At 45.7% G+C, this 13,747-nt stretch overlaps 1 protein-coding gene across 7 annotated transcripts in view; it reads right to left on the reverse strand.

Moving 5' to 3' along the window:
• LOC107267272 (transcriptional activator protein Pur-beta) overlaps positions 1-13,112 on the reverse strand; it is a 19,031-nt gene extending 5,919 nt beyond the window's left edge. The window contains exons 1-7 of one of the 7 annotated variants that reach the window (XM_015738750.2): positions 12,467-13,112; positions 10,662-10,712; positions 6,309-6,427; positions 5,949-6,051; positions 5,723-5,841; positions 5,149-5,376; positions 4,833-5,030 (exon numbers count right to left, since the gene is read on the reverse strand). In XM_015738750.2, the coding sequence (XP_015594236.1) occupies positions 4,833-5,030; positions 5,149-5,376; positions 5,723-5,841; positions 5,949-6,051; positions 6,309-6,427; positions 10,662-10,712; positions 12,467-12,503 (855 nt within the window). In that variant the 5' untranslated portion in view covers positions 12,504-13,112. Of the gene's footprint in view, positions 1-190; positions 5,031-5,148; positions 5,377-5,710; positions 5,842-5,948; positions 6,052-6,308; positions 6,428-7,527; positions 8,519-9,402; positions 9,927-10,661; positions 10,713-12,466 lie in introns of those variants that run through there. The other 6 variants (XM_015738749.2, XM_015738752.2, XM_015738747.2 and 3 more) reach the window with 6 other exon arrangements.
• Between the last annotated feature and the right edge of the window lie 635 nt (positions 13,113-13,747).

A 13,747-nucleotide genomic window follows, 5' to 3' on the forward strand; every position in this document is an offset into this window, starting at 1 on the left:
GCAAGTAAAGTGATTGAGTGATTGAGTGAGTGGCGATAATAATCGTTACTTCAATAGTACTTTTTCTCACTAGACACGATTCAACATATAGAAAGTTAATCGTTATTATTTAATAATTATTATTTATCATTTATAATTATTATCTTAAAGCTGTCTAAGAACTCGCTGCGTGGCAGGAGCGTCGTGTATCTTTTTTTTTGTTTCTTCTTTCCTTTACTTTATATTACTTTGCTTAATTCTTACGTGTCAGACGTATTTATTTTTATTATTTCTCTTTTTTTTTTTTTTTTCTATATCTTGTCTCTGCGTTTGCTTTTTGTGGTTAGGTACGTTTGTAGTCGTCCTCGCTTTTTTTTTGCATTCGGTTCTTACGGTCCACCCTGTACATAACGGTTTGCTTACGTACTTACAGCTTGTCCAAGTACGTACGAGAAACAGCGCACGTACTCATTCATTTTTTTCATCTATTCTTTTTTTTTTGTATAATTACGTTCGTCTCCGTTATAACACGCTCACGTGATCTACGCGCACTCTTATCTTGCGCCTGTTCGTTTCCTCTTTTTTTAATTAATTTTTAAATATTCTTATTAATAGTGTTCTGTGTCAATACGTATGTGATATACGTTGCTCGTGTACCCCCGTTGTGTATGTATATGTCTCTCTGAATTGTGTAATAACCTTAATTATCTACTACTTGTTGATGCTTTGTAATTTGTAATTTGTATAGATCACAATGTCATACCACCTGCGTCAGCGAACGATTTTTATTTGCCTATTCGTTTCCATCATAGAACATTTCAGAGCGAACAAATACGCATTGACGCGTAGATATCGCCGTTACGGGGTTCCACGTGTCCGACCGTGTCGAAGAACTTTTTTTCTTCAGAAAAGAAAAAAAAAAAGAAAAGCAATTATTAAGCAAGAAAACAAAGAAATACGGACCTCTCGCAAAGTCGTGTCGCGACGTATATACATGTACAAGTGTATTAAACGTTATGTACACAAGTCGCAAAGTAGTGCGAGGATTTGTTACAATAAAAGAAAAAAAAAAAAAAAGAAATAACCGAAAAAGAAAAGAAAATACAATTTTGTTCACTCCAATCTTTGAAATATCCTAAAACGCGAGTATTCAACGCACGTGGATGAGTTGCGGGCTCGTGCGACAGTTAAATAAACAATTTTATGCGACTACGCTTAGCAGAGCGAAACGAGGAAGGAAAAATGAAGAACGAGGAGCCAGGGTTTGCGAGGTGAAAAATTTTAAACGGTCCGTAAATTCCCGCCAATCGTGCTCGGCTTATTGAACTAACAAGAAAGAAGGAAAGGAAAAAAGAACACGCGAACTCATAAAAGCCGTAACGTTGAACGTGGATACACCCTGCGGTGCGCTTTCGAATTCCCTATTGTGATTCGTGCACTTGTCACACGCTCGTATCCCCCTTATCCTTCATATTAAATATTTCTTCATTATCTCCGTAATTTTCTTCCATTTTCTCTCTCTCTCTCTCTCTCTCTCTCTCTCTCTCTCACTATAATCCTCGAATCCTATACCCTAAAGTGAATTCAGACCAGCCGAAATTGTCGATTTAGAAAAAGGAAGGCAATAGACAAGAACGAGACATAAAGAAAGGACAAAAGTGCAACGAAATCGAAACGGAGAGAAGAGGGGCGGAGAAAGAGGTTAAGTAAAGGTATCTAATGGATAACGATAACGTTCATCGCTAAAAAATAAATAGAATTTTTTTTCCTTTCTTCCCTCATACCTCTACTCGTCTCCCCGTACCGGGACGCAAAGTCAACGCGCGTTAACGTTTGCGTCCAATTAAATAGCACTTTACACGCATAAGTGTATGCATCTATACCGCTCACTACTAATACGATGATTCCGCACCAGTGCGAAATGTCAGAAGCGTCTCGTTTTTCATTTCCGATAGAAAGAACGCAAAGGAAATTAACTGGACATTATTAAAATTGTCGATATTAGCACAACGTTGCAGAATAAAAGCGTAAAAAGGTTTTCACTTAAACTTTCGCGACCACCATTACGGCCACCCTGATCCAATCCGAATCGCATTCTCTTCGTCGCCTGTACCGCACACGGATATTACTTCTGGATGATCTTTCATTTTCGTTATTATCATTATTATTTCATGTATCTCTCCATTAGTTTCATTTATATTTCAATATTTTTCCCTCTATTCTCTCTATTGGAAAGCAACTCGAACCTTGTTCTATTATGTCGCCCGAACCTCTCCACTCCCTGGCTTGCCTCGTGTCTATCTCCGTATCTTGTTTTCTCGCGTCATTTTCTTTTTCTTTTTTTTTTGTTCCGAGTAAATTCTTCGGTCTGCTCTTTCCCCTCCCCCTCTCTCTCTCTCTCTCTCACACACTCGCTCTCACTCGCTCTCTACTATCTACCGTTTTCCAAAGTCTGTTCGCTAATCTATCACGCTCTCTCGCCATACTGTATCGCGTCTTTCCTCCTGCGCCCGAGCAAAAGGACCCAGACGTCTGCGAGGCCGGTGTGACCCGTTCAATTCGATTGATTATTAAAGCCGCCGGGTGGCACAGTCGCCTGGGTCCGCGGACATTGGCATTTCGTTACAATTATACAGTTATATAGATTCTATATAAATACCTAATATGCATTCATATAATATATACCTAATATGCAATTGTGTTAGTAGTCGGCCGTCGCTCAAACGTAACGTAATTAGGTACGCGTGTACACCGTCTCGTGTACCGTTCGTATATTCGCTATTAATATGTATAGGGTATACGTCCATGGTCTCTTTCTCTGTTACTAATAAATGTCCTATTGTTTGTCGTTCATCGTTGAGATGTTACACTGTCTATGATAAGGACTCAAGGTCCAGTCCTCGTCCGTTTTTAATCTATATTTTTTTTTGTAATATTTTTCTTTTGCATGTACCCGTTACATGTCCTCTCGTCTAACGTAGAGTATAAGGGAAAAGAACAAGAAAACCGTGAGTATAAGGCGAAACGAATGATAAGGTGAAATTAGAAAAAATAAAATAAAATAAAGGCAGAGAAAAAAAAAAGAAAAGACAATAGAATTAAAGCGCGCGCGACTGCACGCATTGCCTTTTACGCTCTACTACGGTCCATTCGTGGGAAGTATATACGCGTGCGCACCTCTTCGTACGATTCGGTGGAACGAAAACATAACATAATTAACGTTATATAATATACATATTATATAGATTCGTATCCGGCTATCCTCTCTTCTTCTCCTATGTTATATATTATTTCATTATTATTTTAATAGAGACGTTCGTTTTCAGCTTATAAACGAGTGTACGGTGTCAAGGTGTACGGGATGAGGGGCGATTAATATTCGCGTGGAAAGCGATATATCCGTCCCTTCGACGCAAACTTCGAATCGATTATCCAGTCTTCTCGCCCGTCAATCGAACACCCCATGTGATCACGATCCTTACTACGAGTATAAGTTCATCGTGCATCGGTAGAAGCGAGTCAGGTCTCTTGGCCCGGAAATGACCACGTATGCGGAGACGCATCGTGACGTCGTTCCTTCGAATTACAAGAAAGTGTCGATCTCTCGCGGATTTTAAGCGTAGAGCCAACGTTTGATTTTTTTTTTCGCGATTCCGTACTTTCTTCTTATCAGGTATATACGTGTATATACATTGAGAACGCGTAATCATAAATATACGCGAGGTATTGAATACGGTACGCGACCGCGGATCCGATCGATCGGATGTTTGATACGATTTGACACTTTCTCCGTTCCATCCTGATTATTACTATTATCTCATTCTAATTCCTCTTGTCTCGTTATCTTCTTCAATCGTCGCCCTCCTCTTCTGAATCAATCCTCTTGTCGACGGCGTATACGCTCTCTCAATCTTTCCCGCGATACAACCGCTAATATAACAACTATTTATCCATAAATTCTGAACGATCAAATTCAATTGCAACGTAACCTCCACTACAGTCCATTTCCCGTGAGGAATTTTTTTAAGTTTGCATTTTGGTATGACGTATGCGAGGTCCGATGACAATACGTCATCCTGTACGCGCCTAATGTGTCCGTAGATCGTAAGAAAAACAAATAGACTGATATAGTGGGTGAATTTTTTTTTTTTGAGCGAGGGGAAAAAGCCAGGAAATGAACGGTAGTACTTATAACGTTAATCGATGGCAACTCGTACATCCGTCTAGGACATCGCGCAGCATTTCGATCCGTCGTTGCGCGTCCACGTGCGAGGGTTAATGTCGCACGAGCGACCCCGACACTCGAACAGCTCGTTCGTTAAATTATCGTATTTCCTCTTTCCATATCCATAATCTAAACCAGCTCTTTGTGTCTCGGCGCCTAAGACGTTGGGCCCGAGAACGAGCAACCTCACCGATCGCACTTCGTCGCACGTCGTCTTACCGACAATCTTTGACAATCAGCTGATAGCGTTGACAGTGCGCAATAACGATCTCCATTGGCGGATACGGTTTTCCTCGTACGGCGAGTGACGGTGACGGTGACGGTGACGGTGACGGTGACGGTAACAGTGACGGTGACAATAAAGATGATGAAGATGAAGATGACGATGGTGATGATGCTGATGATGATGAACATGATGGCGAATACATTGATGATGATGGCGATGAGGATGGTGATGACGATGGCATAGACTCTGACAAGTTCCTTTAGTTCGCTTAACGACTTGAAAACGAGTTATGGTTATAATTCCAAAGTTCGAGTTAAGTTAAAGCCTTTTTCACTTGATTAAGGGAGAGTCTAGATTCGGATTAGGATTAGGCTGCTGCGAGGTGGAGGATGGTGATGGTACCTGCGCCACCACCGAGCCCTTTCCCTCGGTAAGGACGTTTCCTCCGCCACCGCCGCCGCCTACGCCGCTCAACCCCACACCAACGCCAACACCCGCACCGCCTTCCTTCATTTTCTCACAGTAATCCGCGAAGATGTCGCGGAATCGTCCCCAGGACTTTTCTGGCACCGTGATCGCCGTTCTGAAGTTTGTCTTCACCTGCGAATCCAAGTAATCCTTAATATTTATGTCTTCACGTATAAAGCTTATGAATTCGTACAACTTTCACGAGAATTCAAGCTACTTGATATTCTGTAGCCACCAGGAGTTAACTCACCTCCGAAATTCTCATGTAGATACCACGATTGTTCTGTCCAATATCGAAATAGAAATTTTTATTATCGACGCGCATGTAGCGTCCTTCTGGTAAATCGCCCTTGAATCCTCCGTCGTCCGTACCAAACTCCTCAAGGAGGTCCGTCAAGGCATCGCGAAACTCAATCATTCCCTGTGCAGGTATCGCAATTTGCGACCTGGGACCACCCCGTGTTATCGTCTGGGAAACCTGCGAGTGTAAAATGAAGGGTAAAAAAGAAAAGAAAAAAGAATTTGTCATTACATCGTTAAAGATCTGTTCACAATAATTTCTTATTCCTATGAATTTCTTTTTTTTCTTCCAAAGTCCAAAATCCCTTCACTGAGCACTTTAACCTCGTAAGCATTTACCTCCATCTCAAGTGGCTTCTCATCTCCACCCCACCCTTATTTTCATTTTTCTCACTATTCCTTTTTTTTTTGCTTTCCCTTACGATCCGTAATTTACTGTTTCGCACCAGTGACTAAGAGAAGTCCTCTATTATCTACTATAGAAAGTGATATACTTGGTGGTCGGTACATACAGGGTGACTCACCCGCAGGAAACGTCCACGAGAGTTCTCCTTGAGGTCCAGGTAGTACCGCCTATTGTCCTTCACCATCATTTCCGACTTGAGCTTTCCGTCGTCCGGTACGTTTTCCGGATTTGGAGGACCTGTTACGATTTTCAAGAGTGCCGCACAGAGCACAATAACGCTTAGATTAGTCGATGAAGACTTTTACCCGGAAAACGGTACAAGGCTAAATATAAATTGGTCCTACCTAGCGACGCGTAAAAGTCGCTAAATGTTGATAAGTGGTCCCGGAATTCAGACGCTGTACTCAGCGCCAGGAAGATCTGGCTTCTCCTGCCATCGGCTCCGATCTATAATAAAAATTCGTAAACAAATGAATAACACCAGAATACATTGACCTATCGAGTATACAGTTTCGCAAATAATAGATTAGTGAGTTTCATTAAAAAGAAAACCAAAGCTGGCGCGATGATTGATTTTACATCTAAAGGGAGGAACATAGCCAGAAGGAAAAAAGCAGACGTCGCGACGGCTTGGTAGTTATGGACTAGGACATCGTGTCCGTCGCTCCAAATATAGACTGGTGGTAGTGTAGGCAAATAGCTACCTCGGCGACTTTGATGAATCTTCCGCGTCTGTTTTGTTTGACGTCAAGATAGAATCTCTTGCTTTGAATTTGCAGCATCTTCGTCGCCAGTTCCTGCTCGCCCTGCTGACCCTGCTGACCTGAAAGACGAACAGAGAGTAACATCTTTAGTAAATCCTGAAACCGTCTCGTAGCAACATGTTGCCTAGTCTGTCTAACATAATCAACGTGATATCGTAACAGATAACGTAATTAAGTATATCGGATCTATCGATAAGGTAACTGCAAGCGACTACAGCAGTCAGATAAGTGACGCCGTAACACGCAGTAGTACGTGTTACGGATTTCTATTATCATTCTACGTTTTTGATTTTTCGGCTGATACAAGGAAATCCTAGAATACCACTAAAGTCCCGAGACCTTCACGTGGCGAGGGTGATAAATAGCCTTATGAAACATTAGAAGTGCCCCACGTGGGAGACATTCCCGAAAGCAGAGGTGGTCTCTCGGAGTCTCTTAAAGAAATCTGATCCCCGGCAAGAGAAACGAGCCTTGGGGTTGGGTGGCTGAGTTGAAAGCTCAGTGGGTCACATTGTAAATGCGTCCACGTCCTGTCCTGAGTCGGACGCATGTACAGGGTCACAAGATAACCCTGTCCACGTATGTAAATGGATAAAGAACGGACAAGTCTGTTGAATCATTGAATTTCAATAGTGCGATCGAGTACAGTCGCCGGAGAATAGTCGATCCTTTGGGGTAGGACAGGCTCTTCTGCCATAGAACGATGTTGCTACAACTCACCGATCAATAACAGCTGCACCCGGGGTCAACGACCCCTTTGGCAGCCCACTACTACCAGCCCTAGATAACCCACCCCCTGCGCCACCCACTTTTTCGTTCCTCCTTCGTCACCTTACTCTCGTACTCTCCTTCAACGCTAACTCCGGGTCCACCCTGGCCTAGGTTAACAAGTAGGCAGAGCTGGCATTTTAAACTGGAAATCCGTCATTTGTCCTGACGACTCGTTAAATTCGTCCAGCGGGTTGACAAGGTAACGGAGCGGCACAGCCATTATTTCAGAGTGCTCTCGAACCGTAAAAAAAAAAAATAAATAATTGACCTAACCACGCTAGACCATCAATCCACGTAGCATTCGATCTGAAGGGAAAGCAACCCCGCTCGAAAAACATCGACTGCTCCAAAACATGTAACGTATCCCACGCAAGTAGCCCTTACGTACTGGATTGCTGTAGGCTGCCGGGAATTGGCACGGGGCTCAAGTCCCCTTGAAAGATCCTGCTCTTGAACATCCTGTAGATGCTACGATAGTCCGTGTACCTGTACATTCTTCGGTCGCCAGGGGACGACGAGGCATCTACTTGTCAGTCTATCTTTAGTACGAGCCAAGTGAAACGTCACAACGTTGCTACCACGCCTATAAAAACACACGCCCGCAGCATCCCGTAGACATCCCGCCTCTCAATCTTTCGCCGTCGTATCATCACGTGTCCTGCCACCCTCCATCCTACGCCTCACGCTGTCCCGACCTTCCCGCGTCCTTATACCCTCGCATCGTCCTCTCGTCCCACGGAAGCGTCATCCCCTAGGTCACCATTGATCCCTATTGGCTACGCAGGGAGAATCCGTTCACATTCCAATGGGCGAAGCCACGTAAAAAATTCTGGAGCGCGTCGCTGACAAGATTAAATCTCTTTTACACTGCGACATCCGTACGGCAGGAAGGTCCATAGGGCAGCACGCAGGAACTTCACGAGGAATTCACGACTCCCTTGTCTCTCCCTCGCGAGACAGTCCCATCCCAGGATTATCCCAGCAGTAGAGCTTCGCACGAGGGTTGCAGATTTCTCATCTGGAGCAAATTCCAAATTTCGGTTATTATCCCGGAGTAGCGATCGGTTGTACCAACTGCAGGTAGTCCCCCAGGTACTCCGCAATATGTAAATACGAAATTTTTCTTTTTATTCTTCACTCTTCCGATACCATCTCCGTCTCACGCCTCTCGTAAATCCCCCTTTCCCCAAGACCTGATGAACTTTCACACCGGCAGGCCGTCCGACGGCTCGTCCACGGTGACCGTGATCTCGCGACGATGCATCCCGGTGCATCGCATTCTGGAATGCAGAACGTACGACGGGCGGTGCGCCGAACGAGCGACCGTACGAAGAACGACGTGGCGTGCAAGCGAGTGCATTGATCTCTGCGCCTGCGACTCACTCGGGCTCACCGCGACCTGCCTCAATACGCCAACTGCATTCCCTCGCCCTTCCGCTGCTTTTCTACGCCGACCGCGGCATCCGACGCGTCGACGCCGTCGTGCGTTTCCCTAGCGAGAAAATCTATCGGCGCAAGACGTTCCTTTTACGGGCACCTGGCGGCTGCCGTTCCTGACGGGAGATCACTCCGAGACTCCCCCGATCCTCTGGGGGACTCGTGACCAGAGTAACGACACCTGGCTACAACCGCGTATCGCTCGATCCTTGGTATATTGACAATTCCATTACGAAGTTGATAGTACGTGCTCTACTTGGAAATTCTAAGTTATCGGTACACGCGGCTCTCTCACTCTGCTGGTAACACTACATCTATCCTTCTTGCGAGTCTATCTTGCTCTCTGCATCTACGGCCAGACGCATTCCTGTGCGCCTGTGCACTCAGCGCCGATGCTCGCGACGTGTCCCGGGGAAAATAGCACGCACTCCCGATAGAATAATTTTTGTCACGGTTATCAAGGATAATTGGAGATTGCGCGTGAAAGCGGTACTGCGGAGGCTGCACCGTAGAGCGTGTACCGGTAAGATCGCAGACCGTTGGAAGACCTTCGGTGTATAATGGACAGGGAACCATTAAAGTAAGGACACTAGGAAATATTAGACGCGTGTGTGTGTATATATATATATATATATATATATATATATATATATATATAAGTTGCGTGGGCACGTGTACCGAGGGGAACTTTGAAATCCCTATACCGTGATTAAATTTCGAGCGATCGCGTGTAATTTTACAACGACCCCAAGAGTATTGAATATAACCAAAAACACGGGTTGTGAATATATTTGAAAATCAAACTACGGTAAACAAATAACATCACCTTCTGGATACCAGTATTGTATTTTTCCCATGGTGTCTCCCCAGCCGTTCGTCAACGTCCGCTGAACATTCCCGTGCTCCGAATTCTCGAGAATCTCTCCCATTTCGCGACTCGGCTTACGGTAACGCGTATGCACCGTAATGCAAGGAGACACGGTCACTGTTTATCCAGGGCACACAGAACTTTCTGAGCGATGCACGCGATGTAACGCACGAGGAGAATTATCGGGTCTGGTACAGTCTTACTCTTCTTCCCGCTGTATTGTGCGAGGGCGCTTTTCGCAAGCCGGTCCACGGATGGGTTGAGTCCGCGGGAATACTCGGACTTTTAAAATTCGTGGGAGTCGCGACAAGCCAGGAGCCGGCGCCGTGACGCGATGTAGGACGGCGGAGACGTTGCACGAGCGCCGGCAGGAAGCTGCAACCTTCGAAGCAGGAGGAACCGCACTGAAGCCGGCAATGCCGCGATAGGAGAATAATACCGGAGTAGACTCACTGCGATGACACATCGTTTGCGGTACGAGTGACTCTGGTTGTTCCGCCGTGTCGTCAAACGCGAAATCGTACCGGTGACGTACCAGTCATTCATGGAGCCCGCCGTCATGCCGAAAGAATGCGCGCATCATGGAGTCGAGATCAGCCAATCAGGAGCCCAGGATACCCACCCGGCACCACCCATCCTACGCGCCACGTGACTTGACCGACCCACGTGACGACCCCCCACCACTCCGTGACGTCACGGACAGCTGACTGCTGCTCGTGTCTCTTGACCCCCTCGCAGGCTAACGTCTAGCCGGTTCAACATTACGAACGACTACGACATGGTCTTCCCTACCAAAACTCTCCTGGACTCTAGGCTCTACTCCCCATGCACTCGGCTATACCCTTACAGGGCACGCTGATCTCATTTACTTTTGTTCCAGATCGGTCTGACGACGGTCTACTACCGGCAGCTCATTAGAAGGTCGGTCAGTCGTGCCAGGCAACGCGCACCATCCTTGGCGCGTGTTGCGCCAGTATCAGCGGCTGTCGCTACGGCGTCTGCTGACGTGAGGCTCAATGAAAATCAAGTATGGGGCGAATAGTGACGTAACAGAAGACATTATACAGGATACGTATTCGTGGAATTCGTTACGAATTATCTTTCGGGTTACCCTGGAAAAACGATGACTCATACGATTCGGGATCGTGAGGAAATAGAGGGGTACTGATATTGTAGCGGACGCTGTACTGTCATCAGTTTTTGCTTTGCACACTCACCGGAATCGAAGTCAGCTCCTCCAGCCTCCATACCGCCAGGGTTTCCATACTCTGAAAAAGAGAGAGAACGATGCATTGATAGGCTGCTATACGATATGGATTTATGAGGGTAGTCAAAAAATACTTTATGAAATAAGAAAAAATAGTTATGACGGTAGAACAAAGAGGAGTCGAGAATAGTTCTTATCGGGCATATAGAAACTAAAAATACTTCAATAATAGGAACTGTATACGTGAATGCGAAAGTGGTTGATATCAGAAAATCAATTCCAACATACAACTTCGTTGACAGGATAAGTTTGAAAATTTCTGGAATCCCGTATTAAGCAATGCTAAGTATGTTGTGAAACGAGATACCATACAATACTGTAGGTCAATTTTATTAATAGAAACAAGGAATAGTATTCACGAGTTCAAAGACCAATGAAATAGTATGCAAAATAATGTCATTATGATGCTCCTATACAAATGCCGCTTAGTCCGAAGTAATTAACACGTCGAATTAATCTTGCAGAAAGTAAAATATCTCTATCAGTCCCTGAAAATGACGTAAATGCGTCAGTCTTATCGTAAATACAGCTGAGGTCTTTCCTAAACAAAACGATAAATGTGTTTAGAAACAGCCCAACCCAGGAGGCGTCACGTAACCTCTTCATAATTTGAATGGAGGTTAACAGAAATTCTGGATTGCCCTGCTAAAACCCATTCAAAAAGGTTGTGATTTATGCGATAGAAAAGAGTCAAGAGGGGTCTCTAAAAATCGAAATTTTGCGAAAGCAGCACGAGGCATTGCCGACAGGACATGTCGATAGACACATACTGTTCATTTCGAGGCCAAGAGCTGTGCGTCCGTGGGAAGGGGATCAGCTCGTGGCACGTGTGAAATTTCGCGAGAAGCCCGCGGGGCCAGATGGAATGATGCATGTGTGCACGAGTACGTGTGTGCTTGTTCAGTGTGGATATATGCGTGTGTGCCAGATAGATCGGCGAAAGTTACATCACGCGTGCACCCGAAAACGATGGCGGGGGCCGATGTCCGGTGGACGCAGGGCCGACACCTTGTCGAGGAAGCTACTCGCTGTTCGTTTCATAAAGGAACTCGAAGGAGCGGTTAGAGAGTTTCGGAAAAACTAAAGGAACCGGCATTGCGGCGCACGGCAACGTCGGAAGTTGCGAATATTCGACTCGTGCGATGGGTTGCGATGGGGAAGAGGAAAGGGCGAGACGCGAGAGGTGAAGAAGACGAGACAAGCGAGCGAGAGGGATGAAGAGAGAGGGCGAGACAGAATGAGTAAGAAAGACAGAACGGAGCTTGGAACGGAGGAGAGAAAGAGAGAGAGAGAAAGACAACGACGGTCGAGGGGTAAGAAGGGAGAGCGGAGTCTCGCGGCCGATAGGCAGCCGGCCATCTTGGATCCTGGGCCGTTGAAAAATAGCGATTTTTTCGGCGTCTGACAGAACGCCACGAGGGATGAAAAAGACATTGTCTCGTTTAACGAAACCCGTGCGGCAGAGATCCTAAGATATGAGCAAGGTTATAAGAATTTCCAGGGTATTATTTTCGTATCGCGCACGGTCGCCGTTCTGGAAGCGGCGAGAGTACTCGCCGCGAATAGCCCGAAGATGTCGGGTAATATTTTTCGGCTGTGTCGCGCGAGGCTTCCTATTTCTTTCCCTCTCTCCCTACTATTATCTCACACTCTCCGTCTCACTCCGATTACTCTCTCTTCTGCGCTCCCCTTTGCTCTCTCACTCTTTTTCCTTTTTTCGCTTGTCTCTCTAACCAACACGGCTCTCTTCCTTACTTTGCGGCTGTTCTTCCAGGCTCTCCCGGTCGGACATGGTTCTCTCGCGCGTTCCTTGCGTCCTTCGGCGTATCGACAACGGGTCCGATGAACACACAAAACCCCAGCACTCCTCGGCAACAACGACCCAGCGAAACCCAGCGCACCGTTCAAACACCACTCGCAAATTTTTCACTTCACTTCCACGGTCCGACCGCCGACCGTCCACGGCACCAGTCGTCACCACCACCACCACTACCGCGCTACACGCTCGCTGGTCCGACTCGCTCGTTCCTTCTTTCGCTCCACCTCTTCCTCTTTTCTTCAGCTTCTTCTCTCGTTGCTATACTCGCACGACCAATTCCCTACCTACGTCTACACACACTCAGGTCGCGCCGTGCGGCTGGCTCGCGCGTGTCCATCTATATACGCTTGGTTCACGGACCACGGCAGTCCCTGTCCGTCCGTCTGTCTGTCCGTCCGTCTCTTCTAAGCAGAATGACCGACTCCTCCTGAGGACGACTGGCGGCACTGCCACCGTTATCCTCTATTCCCTAGCCTACCCTCTAGCCGCTTGCCTCTTGCGACAGTAGTTCTCGTATTCCTGTCCTTCGTTCCGTTTCCGTTGCGTAGCAGTACCAGCTATTGCACCGGCAGTTATCGAATCGAACCCGCAGTATATCGTATCGCATTCCTCAAGAAACTTTGACAATTTTCGACGTGTTCGTAAATGCTCAACCATTTCCCTTTCCTATTTTGACACTAGTATTCGTCCTATGAGGTTGTCTCGCTCTGCAAGCATGTGAAGTACGAAAGGAGCACATTTACGAACACGCTCCATTTACCCAAAAAATTGATTACATTAATTATTTTAGAAAAAAGCTGTCGGTATCTTATAATTTCTTCTTTATTTAAAAATTAGGTTGTCATAGTTTTATAAAATAATATTCATCGTGTTCCGTCGTGCGATAATTTTTCTAGGGATAACTGCTGGGCTGATCGATGATCAGCGGTGCCAACGCTCTAGAAGAAATTTACTAAACGAACGCCGGGAGGTCAGTCAATCTACTTCTGCGACTCTTGCTCAGTCGTTAACTACATCGAACAGCAACGTTTCAATATTATATTACTAGATTCGAGAAACTAGAAACATTTTGCTCCTTCGTTTTCTCCAATCACACTGAACATATTCAAGTTAAATTGAGTTTGTACTGCAAAATATTTGTTATTTTGGAGCACAAGAAGAAGAATCCTCAACAATCACAAAATAATGTTTTCATCATGCTCCGATTATTGCAGTAA

This window comes from Cephus cinctus, unplaced genomic scaffold (assembly GCF_000341935.2).
Source record: "Cephus cinctus unplaced genomic scaffold, Ccin1 Ccin1_scaffold0396, whole genome shotgun sequence".
Lineage (NCBI taxonomy): Eukaryota > Metazoa > Arthropoda > Insecta > Hymenoptera > Cephidae > Cephus > Cephus cinctus.